The sequence below is a fragment of the Mandrillus leucophaeus genome, unplaced genomic scaffold, assembly GCF_000951045.1.
Source record: "Mandrillus leucophaeus isolate KB7577 unplaced genomic scaffold, Mleu.le_1.0 Scaffold1225, whole genome shotgun sequence".
NCBI classification, from domain to species: Eukaryota; Metazoa; Chordata; class Mammalia; order Primates; family Cercopithecidae; genus Mandrillus; species Mandrillus leucophaeus.
The window spans coordinates 533,869-557,541 of record NW_012100599.1 but is presented as its reverse complement, the minus strand read 5'-3'; the positions used below and the strand labels follow the sequence as shown (position 1 = coordinate 557,541).

General features: G+C 39.8%; 1 protein-coding gene across 1 annotated transcript in view; it reads right to left on the bottom strand.

Moving 5' to 3' along the window:
* Window positions 1-6,009: 6,009 nt before the first annotated feature.
* LYPD6B (LY6/PLAUR domain containing 6B) overlaps window positions 6,010-23,673 on the bottom strand; it is a 116,102-nt gene continuing 98,438 nt past the window's right edge. The window contains exons 7-10 of the mRNA XM_011971466.1: window positions 15,942-16,093; window positions 12,607-12,705; window positions 8,262-8,392; window positions 6,010-6,717 (exon numbers count right to left, since the gene is read on the bottom strand). Of these exons, the coding sequence (XP_011826856.1) occupies window positions 6,553-6,717; window positions 8,262-8,392; window positions 12,607-12,705; window positions 15,942-16,056 (510 nt within the window). The 5' untranslated portion in view covers window positions 16,057-16,093 and the 3' untranslated portion in view covers window positions 6,010-6,552. The remainder of the gene's footprint in view (window positions 6,718-8,261; window positions 8,393-12,606; window positions 12,706-15,941; window positions 16,094-23,673) is intronic.

Here is a 23,673-nt window from a genome sequence, read left to right as displayed (position 1 = left end):
CCGCTTTTAAAGCCATCAGATCTCGTGAGAATTCACTTGCTATCATGAGAACAGCATGGGGGAAACTACCCTCACAATCCAGTCACCTCCCTCCCTCGACCCCTGGGGATTACAGGTCCCTCCCGCCACAAGTGGGGATTACAATTCGAGGTGAGATTTGGGTGGGGACACAGAGCCAAACCAAATCATATCAGTGGGTTTACCTATGTTAGTTAAAATACTTCATTATTCCTTATTTTACATTTCCACTTAATTATGTATTCACTTCCTTTGTCAGATAAGATATAAAGGGACTTTCCTTGAAGATCTGTCCAGAAGGGAGGCATTCTCTCAGTCCATGAATGAATTTTGGTTTAAATTTATTAGTTAAAATGAGGATAAATCTTAATATTCAGGACTCATCTCTGACTCAAGATTGATTTCATAGTAAATCTAGTAATATACAGACATAACAAATGACTGACAACTTCAGAGAATTCTTCAGAAGACATATGCAAAGAGAGGAAACAAGAACATACAATCTTCAGGAACCATTGACTTTTTGATTGATTTACAGTTGAGCCCTAAGGAGTGGTGGGCATGAGTGGGATTAATATCCATTCTAGACACTGAACAGTGAACAAACATAAGGACAAAACCAAAGAAAAAGTATTTGAAGCTTCCCCTTTTTAAGGCAGTTTTTACATTTTCTGCTTCCCCTCACCTGAGGATGATGGCAACAGGTCTGTACAGGTAGGAGCCTATGATCTTGGAGAAGTGAGTGTTTCTGAATGTTTAAGGTTTATTCATTCAGCATGCATTTATTAAGTACCTAGGATATACCATGTGTTTTAGGAGTCAATGTCTTACCCACCCCCAGGTTTTGCAGGTTTCCCCTCATACCTGTCTACATTTGTAAGGTTGTGTACACAAAAGTGTATTCTGTGGAAACCAGATGCTTGGTGAAACAATGTTTCGCTCATGGAATAGTTTGGGAAGCACTGCGTGCTCTTTCCCCGCCCTTGCAGATTTACAATGTACATTAATCACAATGGAGCACAATGGGAATTACAGTAGGCATGGGAGCTTCTTTATCTGTGTCTGCTTCTCGCTAGCTGTGTGCTTCGGGCAAGTCCATGCAGCTCTTAAAGACAAAGGCTCCCTCTCTTATCTCTGACATGATAGCATTGCCTCAGCCACCGTAACAATGGCCTCGCCACACAGCCTCACATTGTGGGAATCTGTAGCAGACAGTTCTGGTTGCTTATCTAGATGCATTTCTTCCTGGCTCCTTTATCATTCCTGCTTTGTTCACATATCTAGCCTCCACCGTGCACCACACATGCCTCGTGCACCACACATGCCTCGGGGACACTGAGCTTCCTTTAGCTGAAGTAAGCCAAGGGTGACCACAGCTTTCTGGCTTGTGATTTGCTGGAAAGCTGGGCAAAGGCCTTTGCTTGGGGAGCTTCCAGAGGCATCCCCCTGCCTGTTTTCCTGGACACTGGGTAGGCAGTATGCCACAGCTATAGCCATCTAGTTACCAAAGGATATGAGGGAAGGGAGAATCAAAAGAACAGCACAGAATGGGGCTGGAACCACTGGACTAAGTCCACCTTGAAGCCCTCTCTCTCTCTCTGAACCTCCAGTAATGTAAGCCAAGAAATTCATGTATGCCAATTTGGGACTCTCTGTTATTTGTAGCTGAAGCTATCTGATGGCTACAGCATTCTATAAAAGATGCCTTCCCTGACTGAGGATACTCAAAAATTGAATCAGAGTTTATCTTCAAGACCCGCTTGCCCCATGTTGCCTGTCCTCCAAATATTTGGAAAATATTTGCATTGGAACTGATTTTGAGTCTGTGCTTAGGTCCTGTGGATGGGCTCACCTTGCGCATTGCTTTCCATGGCTTCTTACTGCCGCACTCAGCTATGATGCCCAGGGATTCAAGTCAGTGCTCAGAACCCTTAACATCCTGCTTGCCTGGAAGGGGCCCCAGAATCCCTTCCTGGAGCTCCCACTTGTCCTAGGCAACTCAGGGCCATTCTCAATGTGTCAGCTCTGCCAATCCACAATGTCCTCCACGTGCTTCCAGACCCTTAGCTGGAACCACTTTTCATGAACTAAAAAATTCCTTGTGTAGTGGCTTAGGAGACTGTGAGCTCTCAACACAGAGCTCTACAGCCTTATGTTGAGGGCCTGGGTTATTTTTTTTCTAAAAAATGATGCCCTAAGACTCCCAGGGTGAGAATCACCAATATCAGAATCCGATGCTTGTTAAAAATGAAGATTCTCAGACCTGCTAAATAGCATTTCTGGCACTGAGCTGCAGAAGCCCTATTTTTCACAGCCCCAACCAGAATGATCTCAACTCTGGGTCACCCTAAAGACAGTTCAGCTTCTAGTCTCAGCATCTGATGAAAGAGAAGCCAAGGCAAGGAGTGAGGGGGGCTGGGCAGGAGACAGAATTGTGAAGATGAAAGGGGAGTGGGAAGAGTCATAGAAAGATGCTGCACTGTTTCAGATACACAGGAGAGGAACTGTGCCTAAAGGCGGACTCAAATCACAACTGTTTTTCAGTTTCTTGGACTTTCACCTTTGTGCGTTTGTTAGCCTTTGTCTTCTGGCATGATTTGCACCCAGACACAACCAGCATCACCATGTCACCCTCCACAAATCCTATAGTTGACAACACATAATGAGGCAAAAATAAAATAAAATAAAATGTCGAGGATCCAAAGGTCATAGCAAACTTTGTAACTGGTGAGCTACATGTCACGAAAGTTTTGCCTAAGGATCATTTCACGAATGTAAAACATAGTTTCCCGATTTCATGCCACACCTCACCTCCCATGTCCATGCGTGTCCTCATTGTTCATTTCATGCTTTGCGTGGCTTCATAAGTTCCTTTCCAGTGAGAAAGAGAAACCAACCCACCTTCGCCTTCTTCCTTTCTCTTATGAAATATATTTTACCCAGTGATTGACATGACAGAATGCAGATTGTATAGAAAGTAATGCTGATAATTTCTGACTGCTTTCACTCAGAATTGAATTTAGGGACAGCATTTACACATGGGTGGGGAAAAGGTGTTAGGTGACTCTTTTTTTCAAGGAATGATTGATGGATGGAATTCAAAGTTTATTCTAGAATGTAGATCTATTGAAAGTGGACCTTTGACAGGCCATTCCTTCAGATCTTCCTCATATTCATAGCTAATCCCCTTGTCTCTTTTATACTAACAAATCTACATGTTCCCCATCTTTCCTCACTCCACTACTAGGATTCTCACTGGACATTTTGACACTAAAGTATTTCTCATTTTCTTACCCACAAGGGGCAAATTAAATTAATCTGAGGCCTGGGATGCTTGTCCATTCCAGGTCCCTATGCAATGGACTTTAAATATCTATGCAGTGAACTCTAATGATTGAATTTATTTTTTGCAGTCTAGTTTTTAAATTACATTGAAGATACCACAGAGTCAACTTAAAGTGCATAGGGCTTTCAGATTAGAACTGAAAGGTCAGGTGTTGGAGTCTGGGCCTTCTGATCACCAACATCACTTCCATCTTTTATTCTTTCCTTTGGTGGCTCCCAAAGTAGCTGTGTTTCAGAATCATTTGAGGAATTTTTTTTAACTACACATTTTTTGACTCAACGCAGCGAATCTGACTTTGTGAAGCTGGGGCCCAGATTTATTTTTTTACAATATCCCCCAAGCAATCAGGCAGATACCAGGGACACATTTACTGAAGACTTTTAGGGAGCACTTCTATCTGGTACAGGGGTTCTTAAACTTGCACATGCATCAGAAGCACCTGGAGGCCTTGTTAAATCACAGGTTGAACCCGCAGAGTTTCTGATTTAATAGGTCTGAGATGATGTCTGAGATTTGCATTTCTAACAAGTTTCCAGGTGATGCTGTTGGGCCACACTTTTAGAGCCATGCCTGTAACCGAGGTTGCTTGTGTCTGTGTTTATTACTCATCAGCATACCTATTATGTGCCCAAGGACCAGGCTTCAGAAAAAGGAATGATCCTCTTACATCAGAGGTAACACCTGGATGAGCATTATAATCACCTGAGTGCTTTTTTCCGTTTGTTTAAATTTAACTTTCAGCTATTGGGGGTGGGCTTCAGCTTCATCCCAGAGCTACTGAATCAACATCTCCAGAATGCCCTGGGGACTTATTTTGTTTTGAAGTTACTCAGAAGATTTTATTACAAGGATTCGAAACCATTTCCTTAGATGAGCCAGTCTTGTGAGTTCATGAATAACTTACACAAAAAATTATTTTTTTATCTGAAATTCAAATTTGATGCGGCATCCCATATTTTTATTTGTAATTCCCTGTTCACTCAGCTGCCTTTACCAGAAGCTTGTTTCCTCTGCACTCCTTCCTTTGCTCAACATACCCCGATTTTAAATGCGTAAGGGAGTGGAGGTGAGACGTGAAATCCATACGAACTTGATGTTCAGGGTAAAGAAGAGAAATTAAGATATTTCCTCAGGAAAGAAAAAAACACACACAAAAGAAACTTCATTAATCTATACAGCAGAAACAAAATCAGGAAAAAAAAAGTGCTGTCTGCTAATGGTTTTTTTTTTTTTTTTTAACCAGACAATTTGTCAATTACACAGTCTAAAGAAACCCTGGGGAATAAAAAGATGCCAAAGATGCTATTAAAATTTCCAAGCGAAGCCCCACATAATTAATTTCAAACAAGTATAAGCTATGAAAACCCAAATACTTCACGGTGCTGAGTGAAAGATGGGATAAATCTACATTAGGCTTCAAAACTGATGCTACCAGGTGAGTCTAAGTTTGGGCCAGAGACAGGGAGATAATGATGTCTGCTCCCTCCCTGTTTGATAGGACGCTAAGGAGCCTTAAGACGAAATGCTCCCGGTGCATCAACGATGAGAAGAAACATAAATACAGCTCAGCCCCTGACATTAGTACGTAACTACTAAGATGGAATCAAACACATGAAACAATCAAAACAGAAGACAAATTCACTGACTCAGAAGACAGAGAAAACAAGGGAAGTGATTTGGCCAACCATTGCTCAGGCTGAGTAACCACCATTAGCACCATGGTCCCTGCAAAGAAAGCTTCTTTCTCCTTAAGCAGTCTTGACATCCCATAGATTAGGGGTCAGCAAATTTTTCCTGAAAAGGGCAAGATAGTAAAGCTTTTAGCCTTTGCAGACTATACAGTCTCTGCTGCATCTCGGCAACCCTGCCATTATAGCACAACAGGAGACACACACAATACATAAACAAGTGGCCATGGCTGTGTTTTAATAAAGACTTATTCACAAAAATGGGTGGTGGAATGTATTTGGCCTGTGGGCCATAATTTGCCAACTCATGTCATAGGTGAGCCCATGTGGCAAGGATAGCATCATTAATAGAGTCTACAGGGCACCCAGCATTCTAATGATGGATATTTAATTAGGGGAAAAAACCCATTCCATTAACTCATCACTAGAAATACAAGGATAGAGTGTTTAAAGGTCATCCCAAAGTGTGACTGAAGGCAGGAAATCAGAATTCTAGAAACAGGAAGAAGATGCTCATTTGAAATTCAGAGATTGCATTATAAGTGGAAAGAGAAGAGAATGGGACCAAATATTTTAGCATGTATTTACAGAAGTTATCTTGGTAGACATGGCATGCATAAAGAATATGACTGAAGGAGGAAAAGGGACCCTCCTTGCCATTTTCTCTGACTAGAACTTTTGAAGCTACTACTGCTGAGGGTGCATCATATGACAAGGTGTCATCTTCCTTTATCAGGGAGGTTTCCCAGATATTCTCAGGTCACTGAGTTTGTATTAGCATCCTAAAATGCATCTCTCCCCCAAAAGATAAAAGCTAAGTAGCTTTAGCATAGAATTTTATAGTTTAACACATATCACCAACGGTGCATGGACACAAATGTCAGTGACCTATTTTATGGTCCTGGTAACTGTTTCACCAGAGGTCTCCACATCAGTCAAGAAACACACAAGCATGCATTTACATTGTATAATTTAAAAGCTTTATTTCCCCCCACAATTAGCAAATAGATTTCATGTTAGTTCAACTGGAAGTTTTCTTCGTGGCAGTTGCCTTTCTCATGCACTAGTCTGTTGGTGGGGAAAACTGCTTTCTCGTGAGGGGAAGGGTTAGATTTCACAGAGCTAATCACATAAACAAGAAGGTTTGACCTGGCAGCCTCTGAGGCAGTCAAGGAGGTCAAGAAATTCTTTCAGCTAAAGGCCTAGTCAGGTGGGACTAGTTGCCAGGATCCACTCTGCAGAACTGACCAAACGTAGCTCTCTTTGACCAGGAAGCCTGGAAGTCAGACCATCTTCTCAGGCCCTGCCAAATTCCCATCCTCAGTCCTGTGGCCTTATGTGGGAACATTTTATCAAAGCAAACCACTGGCTTTCGCCTTGGGGTCCAATGTGCACTCTTCACCAAGTGCAAGATTGATCTTCACTCCAAAGTTCGCCGTTCACACAGTTTTTGGCTTGTGCTTTAGAGGCTGGTCTCTGCCTCTCCTAGGAATGGTGGCATCACAGCAATGGAAGCGCAAAGACCCAGGCGAGCACTGGTAGGTAGGGTGTGGGGGCACTGCTGCCAGATGTTCTCTGAGCGTGCATTACGGCAAACACTGCATTAGTGTGATTGGTGGGTAATTCTACATTGCAGATCATTCCTTCACAGCAAGACCTACACTCCTGTTACAAAAAGGAGAGAGGAAAGGACAGTGAATAATAGGAAGAAGAGGGAAGGGGCAAAAGAAAGAAAAAGAAAGAAAGATAAAAGAAAGGCTTCTTCAGCTCTATCTGAAGACAGATAATTGGAGTTGGTTATCCAATTTTGCGTCATCTAGGCTCTTGGGTACCCTTCCCCCACGAATGCCAATGGAATGGAAGGGAAAAACCATGCTGAAAGTCTTTTATCCTAACTGTGAGTTATCTGCGTCAAACCCAACCCAAGCGTTAGCAAGGCAAAGAGGAAGAGAAACTGAATAAGAGTGCTTGATTGAATCCACAAATCTTCTAAAGGTTTGTAAGGGAAAACACTCAGACAAAAATGAAAGCTAGGAACCTTTGGGATTAGTCATTGATTTTCTTTCCTAGTGCTACTTGTTAGGGGATAATAATGACTCTGTATTGTCTATGCTAACACCTGATTCTTATCATTACAGCAACAATGGTTTGCTAATTATGGTTGCTGAGTGGTGTAAGAAAAAAAAAAAAAAAAGGCTTGTCCCTAACAGGTGTTTTCAGGGGATGTTTTCAGGTAATACCAAACCTTGCCAGGTACAATGCCTCAACCTGATAAACCCAGCCATTCATAGAGGCTTCCAGGATGACTAGGTATGATAAAGGCATCAATTTTAGGCATCCATATCAGTGGTTCTCAACCCTGGCTGCACATCAGAATCACCTTGGGGAACTTTTTAAAAAGATCCTGACACCCAGGACCCTACTCTGAGGTTCCATTTCAACTGGTGTGGAAAGCCTGCCGGCCCACATCCCTCAACAACAAGCAGAGCGTGTAAAAGCTACCCAGGTGATTCTTGTGTAGCTAGAGCTAAAAGCCACTGATTTAAGAATCATTTTCTGTACTTACAGGGTAAATCAAATTCTAAAACCTCATGAAATGAACATACTTTCAAGTAATTCTTTCTTAAGCATTTCAGAATTCCAGGCATATAAAGGAGTGAAATGCTCATTTAGAATGATAGAATGAGAACGTTACAGTGATCAATTGATCTAAAAGGTACCTACAGTTCATCATATTAAACTGAGGCTAATCCTTCAGACTCCCTTCCTCATCTAAGCAGAAGCAGCGGATAAGACAAAGTTTCCTTCATAAAAACTGTCACCATAGTCCCCTTGTCACCTTCCAGTGTGCCTTTGCAGTGTTCTTGGGGACTCCTGGCCATCAACAGAGCAGAGCAGGCTTTGCCATTTTCTTGTGGATAGTTTGCTCTCAGGTTACCAGAGTTGGCCTTACATCATTCACCCACAGTCTGAGGTCTAGGGTCTAGCTCTGGAGTCTGGGGAATGCCGCTTGTTTATAGTAACATTATTTCTTTTTGAAAGACAGAAAGTCCAACTGTTCTTTGGTCTGTATTTTATCCTTGTATGGAGTCTTTCCTCAAAATGCAAACACGGTCAACATTTTACTATCCTTCCTGCCTCTCCTTTGATCTACGACTTATGTTACTAGCATGAAAGTTTAGACAATAACACACACACACAATCCTTACCGTATGTTCAGAATCTCGGCTGTGGTGGCAACCGACAAAATGACATTCACTTCTGGAGGCGCACTTTTTAGTGATGGATGTGCTTCTTCCATGGCTGGTAAAGTGATGAACTGTCAAACAGTACTGTGTGTCTAGGCAAGAGGAAACAAAAAACAAAACCGAGAAACAAGGTAATTTCATTATCCACATTACAAAAGAGATCGCTCAACAAGAAAGGACTCAAATTCAGGCCAGTCCTGGGGTTTCTAGGCAAGACATTTCATAGCAGTGAACTCTGAAGTTTCTAGGGGATATTTTCAAGACACCAGCTTCTGAAGCACGTGCGGGTTTTGAAAATGAATGTAAACGGGCACTCATCCTGTGGTTTCGGTTAGAGCTGAGGAAAAACTGAAAGCATTTATTTTATCAAACCATGGGTCTGCTCATTTGATATGAAAATATTTATGTCTCTGGCCCTCTCTTTTTCTCTCCCTCTGAAGCACGTTCTCGAAATCTAAAATAAAATGAAAATTGTGAAGGTAAAATGCAATGGGGCAGAACACTTGTTTCATTATTCATCATTTTTCTCTTATATATTAATAGGCCATGTGGTGAGCTGGGGTGAAAAGCAGGTGCTTTGAATTACACATCACGATCACCTTTTTCACTCATCTGTTAATTGCAAACACTGCAATTAATTTTGTACCAACCTAATAATTTCTATTCTGGTTTTAATCCTACCAATATGTTAGACTTTTCTCATCAATGTATTTCCATTTCTCTCCTCCTCTTTAATTAACTCTTACTTTCCCTGTTTACCACCCACCACCTCCTGCTTAGTATAGCTACAGTACCTCATTTCTACCCAGAATTATCCTTAAGGTTTTATGCCACTCACATTTTATTACTTAGGGTTCTTTCGAGAAGTTTCATTCAATATCCTAGGACATTATTCTTTGGTTCTGTGTCTCTTTTATACCGGAGGCCAATGAAATGCTTCTTAGTTTATTGATCAGAGACTACAACAGCAATGCCATAGAATGGGAAAAAATTGGACTAAAGCTGAGAAGATTGGGCTTATGGAACTGCCTCTGTCATAGGTGAGCAAGTCATGTTAGATCTTCTGAGCTCATTTTTTTTTTTTTTTGGTTTTAGGAAAATGATGATAGATAACAAGTGTCTTGGTGCTTTGATAGAGTGGTGGTAAGCTTTACATAATACGAACAGTAGCAAGACCATATTGAGTGTGCACCATCAGCCAGGTACTCCTCTAACTTGCGTTCAAGCATTCAATCCTTACCATAAGCCTTAAGATAAGTCACATTAACAGCCTCATTTTACAGTAAATTGAGGACAATTTCTTGCTTATGGTCACATAGAAAGAAAATGGTGAAGAGTAGGATTCTAACCCAGGAGGTTTTCTAGGGCTTGCACTCTTAACCAGAACATTATTCTACTCCTCAGTATACTTAATATTAAACCACGTGGCAATTGATATGGTTTGAATCTGTGTCCCCATCCAAATTTCATATCAAACTGTGAGCCCCAGTGTTGGAGAGGGGAGGTGATTAAATCATGGGGGCGGATCCTTCATGAATGTTTTAGCACCATCCCCTTAGTGCTGTTCTTGTGATAGTGAGTTCTCGTGAGATCTGCTTGTCTAAAACTGTGTAGCAGCTCCCCGCTCTCTTTCTTGCTCCTACAACCACCATGTGAGATGCCTCATTCCCCCTTTGCTTTCTGCCATGATTGTAAGTTTCCTGAGCCCTCCCCAGAAGCCAAGAAGATGCCAGCATCAGGCTTCCTGTACAGCCTATGGAACCGTAAGCCAATTAAAGCTCTTTTCTTTATAAATGACCCAGTCTCAGGTGTTTCTTTATAGCAATGCAAGAACAGACTAATACAGTGATATAATGTAGAGTGCCCTACAAGAGTAGCTGACTTCCAGATTCAAAAGGAAAGGGAGCCGCTAAAAGTTCTGAAGAAGACATTTCAATTTCTATTCCAAACAAAGAAGAATCGAAAACTGGTAGCTGCATGTGTTCATACAGAATGGCACATATGCTAAGGCAGCCCTAAAAAGTCAGCATAAAAGCCAGGGTAAATAAAACAAGAAATGTCATTCTTGTCATATCCTGTTACACAGAGAACTTCTTTTAACAACCCCGACAGACCACAGAAGTGAAGCTGTAAAGTGAAAAGGAAACCTGAGATGACAAAGAACAATAGCTGTAGGCCTATTTGCCCCCAGAAATGGTTGACTATCACTCCCTGAAATGACAGAGTGAAAAGTAAGAAGTTACACCCTCAATTAGAATTCCAGGTGGTTAGTGTCTTTGGGACCTGCCTGGCCTATAGTCAAGAATGGTCCTGTCGTGCCATGCTGGAATGCAGGGCCATTCTGTATTGAGCCCATTAAGAGTCAGCCTCTCAGGTGGATGCAGCAGAGCTGACTCTCTTCCACCCTTCCCATCTCTGATGTTTTCTTGGTGATGGAAAGCTGCAGCTTTTCCTTTGGTTCAGCCATGTTTCAACAGAGAAGAAATCCTAAAACCCAGAAACAGCCACACATAATCTTTGCCTGCATGCTAAAATGGCTTTGGTTAACTAATGACAAATTGGAGCATTATGCACAGACCTAGTAGGAACAGTGTTTTGGTACAATTCAAAACAATAGCATGATCCATGAAGATAAGGCCTAATAGGCTGGTCATCAGTGCCGCAGTTTACTACTGTTCTAACCCTTGCTGCGCAGTTTTCAAGGCAACTTAAAGCAAATTGTTAAAGGATGATACTCTCTGAAACAAAGTAGTAAAGAGAAGCATCAACAAACCTTGAAAACTTTGAAGTAAAGATAAATTTCTGCTGAAAATGTAGAAATAAATCCCCGAATATATACAATAACGCATGCACATACACTCATAAGCACACACACAACTTAAGGACGGTCCCTTGACAGAAATGTAAAAGAACCCCAAGAAAAACATATTTTGGTAATTAATTATTCTTGAAAATAAATAAGAAAAAACACTGTCCATATGGATGTCACAGCCATTTGTGCTAATTTATGGCATAAGATTCTCAGGCATAGTAGAGGTCTCCAGTGTGTAGTATTTATTGACTCCACACATTGGTTTTAACTGGAAGAGATAAGGCTATGCCACTGCTATAAATAATGTGGTACTGGAATTTCCAAAAGATTCCTGGTAACAGGAGACCAAAACTAGTTATCTCCAATTCCACAGGAGTTTGTTTTTCTTGGCCTTTTATATCTGAAAAACCTAAAACACAGCACGTTCTAAAATCTGAACAACCCAATCTCCTCATAAGTATGGTTTTAACATTTCAATTCATCCATCAGCACATTCTGTCTGCTTTACTTCCAAGTTCATATGCATTCAATCATTCACCTCCCCACCTCCTCTGCTCCTACCAACCTAGTCCAAATTCTCATCTTCTGTCTGAAGACAAGAGTCCTCACTTGGTGTTCCCTTCTACTCTTGTCCCCAACCCTCCATTCTCCACACAGCAGCCAGAGCAGTATTTTGGAACACAACTGCTGTGGACTCCCTAGCTTAAAACTCCCTACCACCTTCTCATCACCTTTACAATAAAATCCAAACTATCAGAAAAAAGAAGCTCTTGCATGTCCTGGCCCTTGCTTCCCTCTCAGATCCTTCCTCCATCTCCCACTAACCCTCTGCAGCCAGTCTCCTTCCTGTTCATTGAAGAGGCCAACTATCAACCTTGAAAACTCTGCATTTGCGATGCCCTCTTCCCGGTATGTTCTTCCTACAGATCTCCACATGGCAGCTTGCTGTGGTCACTCAGGTCTTAGTTCTAAGGTACAGTTCTCAGAGAAGATTTCCCTGACTATCTAATCAGAGACTTTCATTCATTCTGTCAGCAAATATTTACTGAGAAAACATGGGCCAGGCACTGGATTAGGCACTGGGATATATCAGTAAACTAAACAAACTAAAAAGATACTTGAAAGTTTGTTAAATGAATGAATGAGTTTCCCAAATATCAATGTATCTAAAGAGTACAGAAATCATCCTTTGTCTTGAGATGGTAAGTATGACTTTTCTAGACGTATAATCAGGTATTTCTGAAATTCTGAGAATGACTTAATCAATATTGTGGTCTATGTGTTCTCCCTGGTAAATAACATTTAAGAAATTCTTCCTTAAGGTACTCAACTTCAATGTGAGGCTTTGACACCAGTTTCCAAGAACTCTCAATATAGTCTGATGCTCGGATAGTCTCAGAAAAAAATACATCTGATTCCTAAAGAACATCATCAAATCAGGAGAGATTCAAAAGAAATGAGATCACAGAAGTCTTCCAAACTCAGCACACTTACTTTGTGGACACCATTTGTCTTCTGCCCATCTATTGCAGTTATAATTATCCCCTGCATTTTCACAAGTAAAGCACTTGAAGCTATTTGGAAATGGTGTAGCTTTAAAGAAAAAAGCAAAGTGAAACAGTAAGTTACAGAAGACAAAAATTTCAAACATCAAATATGGCACAAAATTAGCAACTTTAACAGATGAAACAAAACTTAGAAGCTTTCATCCTTAAAATTTCTGTTTCTAGAGAGCTAGATTTACCCATCAGGCTTTTGGGGACCTTTCTTTATTCCTTTTTGTTTAAATGTCTTCTAAGAATTGCCACTATAGAGTAATGAAAGTGGTCCCACAGCTACTTTGAAAGATGCATAGTATTGTTCTATTATCATTTATAATTTGGGAATAAGTAGGGGCTGAGGGGGTGAATGAGGGTGGGAGAGGTATTGGAACACATGTGTCATCCCTGAAAAGAACTGGAGTCAGATTAACCTGAGTTTGAATTCTGTTCTTCCCACAGATTAGTTGTGTGATTTTTAAAATTCTAAGCTATAATAATATTTATATTAATAATGAAGATGCTCATGACTTGCAGAAGTATAATGATTAAATAGGGGGTTGCAAGCAAATACCTTGTAGTCTCTAGCACATCAGATCATGCTGGTTTCTGTCCATATGCACTTCCAATACAGCTACATTTAACCTCAAACAAGTAATCTCATCTGATAATATGCCAATCATCACAACATTAGACCTTGGCCAGGAATATAACATTTAATATGAGGATGATAGTAATTCTTAAGCCCTTATCATTAGACTAGTTTGTTATGGAAAGAAGGATTTCTGAGTTGCTGGCAGTCTGAACTGAGAGCAACTTGTCTTTATGCCTTTTTTTTTTTTTTTTTTTTGCCTTCTAGTATCTTGTAACTTTAGTGACCAAGAAGAAAAAACTAAAATAATTTGACATTTCTGTATAGATAAGGTATAGGACCCTGTGTACAACTTTCAATTCTCCCATTTTTGTAAGACAAAGACACTGTTTCATCCTCTTTGTTCTATTAGTAAGACAGTAACCATCCTAGTAATACAACTAGAAGTTGGGGTGAAAATCAGAAAGCAGTGGGAATTTCAGAAAAAGGGGAGGATATGTATGGTAGCATAAAACAAGAACAAAATATCAAAAGCTAAAGTTTGGAGGACAGGAAGTTAAATACTGAGGATATATTTCGGTTTTGCCTATGTTTGAAAGTGTATTAGGTAAATAAATAAATAATGACATCCATTTTCACCAATTAAATCAGTACAGTTAAAAAATACTAATATTCAATGCTGGTAGCTAAATGGTTAAAGTATAAATTGGCACAACCTTTTTGATTTAGTAATTCCAATTCCAGGAAATCTATTCTAAGGTCATTAGCCAACTGAAGAGAAAGTGCATTTAAAAAGATAATCAGTGAAGAATTATTTAACATTTAGGTTGCTTGTGATTTATTTTTCTTTCTGATGTAAAGTGTGGGGGAATAGTGAAATAAGCTACAGACCAGCCTTATGATTTTTTTTGTTAATGTAGAAGACATTAAACTATCTTCAAAGACATTGGGAAATATTCAAAATATGTATAAAGACAGGAAAAACTGTGTAAAACTAAATTTGTACCATCTCAGTATATCACATATGTAAATACACATACATAGAAAAAACACTGGAAGGAAAATATTCCAAAAGAAAAACTCCTTTGAATCTTGAGGTTACAAATAAATTTTATTTTCTTCTATATGTTTTCTGTCTCTGGAATTTTCTATAATGAACATGTATTACTTTTTCTTTTTTTAAATTATTTTTTTCTCATCATAAAATTGTACTAAGCTTAAAAATTTCAAAATTTGTAGAGAAGTTAGGGTCTATGAAAATGATGTCTGTGCCATGTCTTTCAGTTATCAGTATATAATTATTACCAATTTAGGAATGTATAATGGTAGTTCAAGGTGTATATGTGTAGTATATGTATGTATATGTACATGTGTAGTATACATGTGTATATATGCACACACACAGAGATAACCATTCCAAATAATAAAACACAAAGTAAAGAACAGTAATGATATAGATCTCATTTAGGAGTAGTATAAGAAGAGGGGGTTCTCACACCTGACCATGTATCAACAGTATCAGGAGAGCTTCTTAAAAAAGAAAAGCAGGGAAAAAAAGAAATAAATACATTCTGCATCTCACCCTTTTGACTATTAAATCTCTGGAGAAGTGATTAGGGATATGCAGTTAAAAATCCTTTCATAATGATTCTGATACTCTTCCAGGCGTGGGAACTACAGGCACTCACATGTATACCAAATAATTTTTTATTTATAAGAATCACTCTTTAATAAAGTATATCAAAGAAGTTTTACTTGTCTAAAAAGAAAGGAGGGTTAATGACATATGTATACAAACACGTATCTATACATATGTATGTAAAATGTATTAACATATATGTCCTGTAGATGATATACACTAATATTTGCCTATTTTTAAACTATTAGTGGGAAAGTTGAGTCTTATGTAACCTTTGCTAATGGTGATTATGCGTGGTAGTAATGAAAATCCAGGTGATATTTTCTTCCAAATTTCAAACAAATAAATCTGTTTTCAAAATCCTTAATGGCCATTTGAAAAAATTAATAGATCATTTATGCAGAAACATTCAACAGCCAATTTCCTTCTCCAGGGAAGACACAAAGAACAATGAATTTCCTCTACTAGGCCATGATTAGGAATGGTGTTTCAGAAGTGTGTGTGTGTGCGAGTTCTTTTTTTTTTTTTTTTTGAGACGGAGTCTCGCTCTGTCACCCAGGCTGGAGTGCAGTGGCCGGATCTCGGCTCACTGCAAGCTCCGCCTCCCGGGTTTACGCCATTCTCCTGCCTCAGCCTCCCGAGTAGCTGGGACTACAGGCGCCCGCCACCATGCCCGGCTAATTTTTTGTATTTTTTAGTAGAGACGGGGTTTCACCGTGTTAGCCAGGATGGTTTTGATCTCCTGACCTCGTGACCCGCCTGCCTTGGCCTCCCAAAGTGCTGGGATTACAGGCGTCAGCCACTGCGCCTGGCCCCAAAAGTGTTTTTTAAAACAAGAATGCTATTAAAACTTCAGCAGGAAGCCAGACCATTTTAAGAAATGGAGAAACTTTCACTTACCATACGCTTACCCATAGAAGTAATGGAGACTTTCTGTTTTATTCTAGGGATAAACCAAATGTTCTGGGAAAGACAAAGTTACAATAAATGGAAAAGGGGGCTTCATATGAACACTCTGACCCCACAGCCACGAACTAGGATGGCAACCACCACTACTTACGGTCGAGAGGAGGCCTCACATTATAGAAGTTGATGTTCTTGGCAAATGCCCAGCTTTCTGAGAAGATAACGATCTGGACAACAGCTATAGCAAGAGCGTGACAGAGGAGCAGCATGCTGACCTTGTGTGCTGGGCGGTCCAAACTCTTCTATCTGTGGTGAAAAGACACACTGGTTCAGTTTCTTTATATTTTACACATCAGTGGGTGTTTGTTTTGCTTCTGTTTGGAAAGTTCCATTATTCAAATATATCCAACCATCTAACCTGTTCTGTAGGGCCAGGACCTGTGAGTAAATTGCATTGTTTTTGATCAGATGAAAGGTGAGTAATGACCTCCTTCTACTGGTCAGGCCTCTGCACTAGCCAGGTAGGCTTTAGCAGCACACACGATGGCCTTTTGAGTTCAGAAAGGACAAGCAGGCAGAGCTGGCCTGGCTGCACCCCATTCCCTCAGTGCCTGCGGCTAGCTGGTTTCCTCTGTGCTGAATCACCGGATTTCTTAAATCAACCGTGGTTCTGAGGCATGTTGAGCCAAAGTCACTGGACCACCTATCTGTCAGTTCTATTCCTTGAGTCAACATTTACATTTGATAAATTTTGCAACTCTTTCAAAACCTGGAAGAAACAATAAAAGTGGGAGCAGTGAGAAGGACGGCAGGGGAAAGGACAAGGAGTCTGAGAAATAAAATCTCTGCTAGATCTCACAGCACACTGATAGTAAGAAGAGAGACAAGAGTCGCTGTGAACTGCCAGCCCCTCCTGTTTCTGTCACCCTGGGCACAAGAAGCTGCCAGGAGGTTCTAGAGGAAACAGAATAAAAGTTGTCTGAAAAACTGACAACCATATAATGTTAGTCCTGGTCCACAAATACTACTCACCGTGTTTACAGACTTTAAGTAGGCAGGGGAAAATCCCAACAAAATGACAGACATGTACATAGCACTGAGTAAAAGCTATGACATCTTAAGCCCCCTGGCTCTGCTACCCCAGAGGCAGACCTGGTAGCAAGAACATTTATAATGTCACCACTGACAGGTTTCCTTTGACAAGGGGGAGGTGTGGGCAGCAGAAAAAGTATGTTAACTGGGAACCTAAAGACTTTGGTTCAGGTGCTGGCTCTGCTATTTATTAGCTGCCTGACCTGGGCAAGCTCTTTAAACTCTATTAACCTTAATTTCCTCATCACATTTACCTACACTGCCCACATATGTAGATAAATGTGAGCATCAAATGTAGGTTCAGAAGGGATCACATAGGATTGTGTACATAAAAGAACTCATCATAAAAGTTCTGTGAAAATACTGGAATACTAGAGTTCAATAATATTGGCTGAACTCCTTCTTGCTGAATCAACCAGTTTCAATGGGTTTAGGGAATTTTTCAAAGGAAAAAGTTCGATCTCTGCATATACAAGCATAATCCTTCACAGGCACATTTTGTTTGAAGCCAGAGCAATAATGCACAGATTCTAGGAATTTTCTTCTCTCTCTTATTGTGGGTATACTGATTTTGCATGTGTCGCTAATAAGGCCTGCCTATGGGGATGGAACTAAGTTATTAGACAATATGTAGCCATAACATCCTATCATCCCTATTGATGGCGTTTGCCACTAATAGAACTGAGTTGCTAAGAAAGTACTCAGAGTTATAAAACAACAACAACAACAACTTGTGTGAGTATGTTTCAAAAAACAATAGCGAGACTTTCTACCTGCATTATAGCTCATTTACATAATCATACCTAGTGATATATAAAAATATATATAAATCTTTCCTAGTTCATTTTAGAAACCAAGATTGGCCTTTCAGTTATTGGATTTCTAAATTCTATTCTTATGCTCTTTCTGAAGAAATGGACAGTTAGCAAAAAATATTATCCCTTACAGTCAAGTGGTTGTACCGATACAGATTCTGCTTCTCCTATTTATTTCTCTGAATTGGTCTATTCCATAGTCATTATTGTACCCTTCTTTATACCAGTGGAGACCCTTTGAGTGGGGGAAACTAATTAATCCCTTTTTCACAGTCTCAGAATGACTGTTCCAGTAGCAATCCTCAAGTGTTCTTATAATATGGAGAGAAGGCCTAAGATATAGGTTTCAGTGTCGTGTTGTCTATATTCAAATCTCTTTTTCACCACTAAGCAACTATGGGACCTTGGACAAGTTGCTGAATTTCCAAGACTTGGCTTCCTCATCTCTAGAACAAGCATAGGATAGTACTTACCTCATAGTTTTGAACCGAGGACTGAACGACCCAGTGCATAGGAAGTGAAGCACATAGTTCGCATGCACTGAGTCATTGAGCTGAGAACATGTGCTGAGTGCATGGTTAAAGCTCTATTTATTGAGCACTTTCTACTCAACAGTAAAGAGCATTGGCTCAAATACCTGCAATCAAAACTGCTATTTGGTGCAAGCTCCTCAACTTCCCTGTACCAAAAATTTTGCATCTATAAAATGGGAGTAATAATACCCACTTCATAGGGTTGTGGGAATTAAATTAATGCCTGTAAAGTACTTAGTTACGTGCGTGGAATTTTACTAATTTTTACTAAGTAAGCACTTACTATTATGAACAAATCCCCAGTTTGGTATCACAAGTAAAAAGTTTGGTTTTCCTCATGTAATCTCAGTGTGAGACAAAAGCCCACTCATTCATTCAACATGTTGTTATTGATACCTAATAAATAACAAGTTATTGTTATCACTGACTCCCCAACAAGGTCTTGACTCTAATGCAAATTGCATTTTAGAGGGAGAAGACAGGCAATACATGTGGGCAAAACATAATTTCAGATAGTCATAAGTTTCATGAAAGAAACACAATAAGGCGAGACGATAGTGAAGAGAAGGTGCTACTTTACACAGACAATGGACCCAGTGTGTCTCTCTGAGTAGGTGACATTCGAACAGGTAAATTAAATGATGGGAAAGAATCAGCCAAGTAAAGAATCAAGGGAAAAGTAACGAAGGTCCTAAGATGGGAGGAAGCTTGCCTCATGGGGGGAACTCAAAAAAAGCAGCCAGTGTGGCTGGAACATGAAGAAGTAGGGGACTGGACAGTTAGGGAGTCGGCAGGGCCAGATCACACAGATGCTTACTTGCCACGGCAAGAATTTTGAGTCCAGCAAAATCAAGAAGTTGTTTAATTTAGACCATCTAATCGTGAACAATGCCAAGAATGCTTTTTCTCTATCAAGTAATTGGTCCCAGATTCCTAGCCTTATCTCTAGTTCCTGAAACAAAGGGATACAAATGATAGTGAACATAGAGGAATATGGAATTCAGATACACTGCAACAGTCTCTCTAAGAATAAATGACAGACAACTTAAAAACAACTGATTGAAAACAAACACAAGGATTAGGCTTCTTTCTGGTTTTTCTATCCTTCGAAATAGCACCGTAGGAACCCTAGCTTCCTTATCATTGTACAAGTGAGGAAACTGTGGTTTGGCGGCAACATATGTAATGATCCCAACACACTTCTCAGAACATAGTATCCTCTCAAAACACTTCCACATAGCACAGCCTAGCCTGCTAAACTTGAAAGCTAATGAGAAGTATACCAAAAAAAATTGCTTCCATATAGACAAAATGTATTTTCATTTCCATTTTTAACTAAAATAGCATAGACTTATTCTATCAAAATTCTGCAAAACTGCCAAAGTTTTGCCTGTCAAGTGAGGAAAGTACTAAATAAAAATGTCTTCTATTTCCAGAGCATGTTTTCTAATCTCTTACCATCTACTGCTTCTTCCTGAGGACTTACATCTATCTCTATCTATTCTTCAGTGTGTAGGTTTGTGTTAACATGACTGTTTTATTTTTCACAACTCAAACACATTAGGATAATGAAAAAGTAAATGACTAACTCTAGTAGCTGACAGTTGTTTTACATTTAGAATCATTTCACAGAGACTCTGAGCTAAAAATTATCTGCTGAGACTTTGCTGAGTAGGCTTTCATTGCAGCCCTTTGTGGCAGAACAAGGTCACAAGAGAGCTTATATTTTGCTCCAGAGGCGGAGAAATCTTTCATATGGATTAGATTAAGTCATTCAGGTTATTTTCTCCAAAGCCATCACATAGAGCAGTGTTACTTCTTCATACGCAAAGAGAGGTGGCCTATGAGCGTCTTCAGGTTATTTGCAAAACTATGTGTCTAGACATGTTTTCCCTCTGGGTGGAGTATCTCAAAGGAATCCACATAATTGATTGTAGAGACCCACATAATGGTTAAGAGCAACTTCTTGCTCTTTCAGAATATGGCTATAATAATTTGGCTTCCTGTGACTTAGACATTTTCATATTTTGACATTAAGAGAGAAAGTTCCACATATATATTAGGTATCTGGTCCACTTCGTGAACTCAAGGGTAGCTCAAAACATTTTTCCCAACACAGAGCTTATTACCTTCATCCATCCTTCCCACATAGTAGGCCTGGTCAGAAATCCCTCACCGATGGTATTAATCTTTCCTGTGCTTTATGAGTCCTCCCTTTGGAAGATACATTAATACTTGCTCCAGAATGCAGAGTGCTTCCTTGCCAGAAGGAAGGGATTTCTGCAAGGCATATATATAGGGATACAGCAGGGATGGGCGACTCTCAGGCTTCCAGAGAATTGCAGGTAGCCAGATTTGTAAATTTAGGAAGCCCCACCTGAGACTTTGGCCTATTACTGACCAGAATCAAGGACTTACCTGGCACTTGGTCCAGAAGCATGACTATTTCCCAAGTTTGAGCCTGGATAATCATCTCATCCAACATGTGGCATTTTACACTTTCAGGGAAAAGACAGAAAGTTGATGGGGTTTTCAGGAAGCAGCACATCTTTGACATCATAAACTCTTTTGAGGTAGGAAAATGACCCACATTTTTTTGTTATATTCCCCAGGCCATCCTCAGTGCATGCTAGATACTCAGCAAATACTTTATGGAATAGAGCCAACCTCATTAGCTATGACCTATAAAGACTGCCTTAGTTAGTAAGCAAGACAAAAGTGGTGGGCTGTTTAGAATTGGCAGGGTGTCCAAAGATGATAAAGAAATGATGAAAGGTGATTTGAAAAAGAAGAGACTAAACAAAGGTGGCAAATGCTGGCATTTCTTGCACAATTGCTAAAAATGAGTCAGCAAGCACAAGGCCAACTTCAGCTGCCAATAAAATAAATGAAATAGATAATGTAAGGGGAACAGCTCTACTAAGTCCAACATGCCTATCAACACTCACATTCACACCTTCCTGCAAGCACCACTTATCTCACAGTAAGACACTTTAATGACAATCTTTAACAGGCCTGGCTTCCCTTGTAAAAAGAATAGAAGGCAAAGTGGAAATTCAAACTGAAAGCTGAAATTTTACTCAGAAAGAGCGGAAAAGACAAAAAGACTCTTCTTCCAAAGGGAAATTAGCCAGAAAAGTTTACCATTTACAACAAGGGTTGTGCTACTTGCTTCTGGCTGTTAGGCCAGGTTGGCACCTGGAGACATGCTGTTTCCCATTAAATTTAGGAAGAACACTGGTGGGGCTTAGTCAAGACCAGGTGCTCACTCCCTTCCTTGCAGGGGAACTGAGGCTTCAGTTCCTAACCTTACCTGGGCGTTGGGAACCTAGTTCCTACAGCTTCAATTTCTCTTTGCCAATAGGTTCTCTATTTCTGGTACATGGAGGGTTGTTTTCCCCCACAAGTTTAAATATGAATTATTTTAATTTTAATATATTTAATCTAGCATTCTATGTGCCTGAAGCAGAACAGGAGAGAGAAGTTGAGCTTACAATCAACCCCATCATCTCAATCTGACGATATTAGCTCTCTATCGAGCACAAGACTTTACTCTTGGATAATAACATTCAATAGGGAAAAGTAAAATCATGATTCAGGCTTAGCCATCATTATAGCTTGTCTGAATCTTGAAAGCAGTGCAACTAAAAGTCATGCATTTGTACCAGGTACTGTACTGAGCACACTGTCCCTGTGCACTCAAAAATTATTGGGACCAAAAGTCAATATGAGCCACTGGTAAGATGTGACTGATGAGAATTAATATAATCATCTTTGAGAGGAGGAATAACAATGAGCTTTAGGTTCAGAAATACCTAGAAGAAAATTTTGGTTCTACATTTACCAACCAGGTGACCACAGAGTTAAGAAATATTGTGCCCATTTGCCAGTAAGAAAAGTGAGTCTTAGAGTTACGCAGGAAACTTCTAAGTTGTGGTGTGGATTGAGCACAATTACATAAGTAAAATACATTTCACTTAGGTGGGGTTCAAGAAATCTTAGGCGCCTGCTTCCCCCATTTCTCCCTCCTTCACCCTTGCTTTAGACATTATTAGCAACATAATAGAAATCAGATCAAGTGGCATAAATGTTCAGCTTCATTGCATACTGGCTGGAGTAAACCTGGTCAATAGGATTGAGTTCTGTGCACTGATTTCTTAAGAAGATTTAGAAATTCTCTCTATTGCAACCAAGGGAAAGTTGGAATGAATGACTGCCAAGGTCCCTTCCACTTCTAATATTCTATACTTTTTATGGAAAGAGATTAATGAAGAATTCTAGTTATTCCATACAGTCATAAATGTAATATAGCAGTCCCATCACATTTCAGATTCCTGCTGTACTGCTTTAAATAATCTAAACTTACAAAAAATCTCATCAAGCACAGGATCATAAACTCAGAGAAACAAGTAACTCATTTTTTAAGTTTAAAGGTGTACATTTTGCAATGCCAAAAACAGAGCTTTTTCTACTACATGCAACCTGATCAAAGAGAATGTCTAAAGCAGCACCGATGTTAATTCATTATGCAAATCAATTTTAAATCTAATCATGAATTAATCCATGGCCCATAAGTGTATAATTTGGGTGGAGAAACAGTCTAATCAATTTTAAAGACATCTTTTTAAATGTGATTCAAATTTTAAGAAAAAGCTAAAAGACTCTTCTAAGGTAACAGCTCTTCAGCTACATTTCTGTCACAGACAGGATTTTATACCTTTTTGGAGAAGCCTTTCATGACATTAGAAAGGCAACATGGTAAGAGGTCCACATAGATAAAATTTTAAGAGCAGCCAGGCATGGTGGCTCATGCCTGTAATCCCAGCACTTTGGGAGGCCAAGGTGGGCAAATCACAAGGTCAAGAGTTCAAAACCAGCCTGACCAATATGGTGAAACCCCGTCTTTACTAAAAAAATACAAAAATTAGCTTGGCGTGGTGGCACGGGCCTATAATCCCAGCTACTCAGGAGGCTGAGACAGGAGAATCACTTGAACCTGGGAAGTGGAGGTTGCAGTGAGCCGAGGTCATGCCACTGCACTCTAGGCTGGGTGACAGAGTGAGACTCTGTCTCAAGAAAAAAATAAATAAATAAATAAACAAACAAACAAAAACTTAGATGTTTAGGAATTAGAAACTCCCTTAAAAAGAGTCAAGACTGGCTTGTCATGTTTTATGCAACTATTTGGACAAATGGTAGGAACCTAATAAGAATGCGTTGATCAAATTTGAGAGTCTCCTTCACACAGGTGGAATAATTTTTACCCTGTTTGCTTCCATAAATGATTTTTGAGAGGCTTATGCCAAGTCATGTATGCATTAAAGCTCTTCCAATACTGAATAAAAGCCATATTGGATGAGAGGATAGTAAAGATCCTAATCCCTTCTAGGAACAAAGCACTCGGCTGTGGGTTTCCCTTTGCTCTGCACTTCCTAGAAGCCAGGGG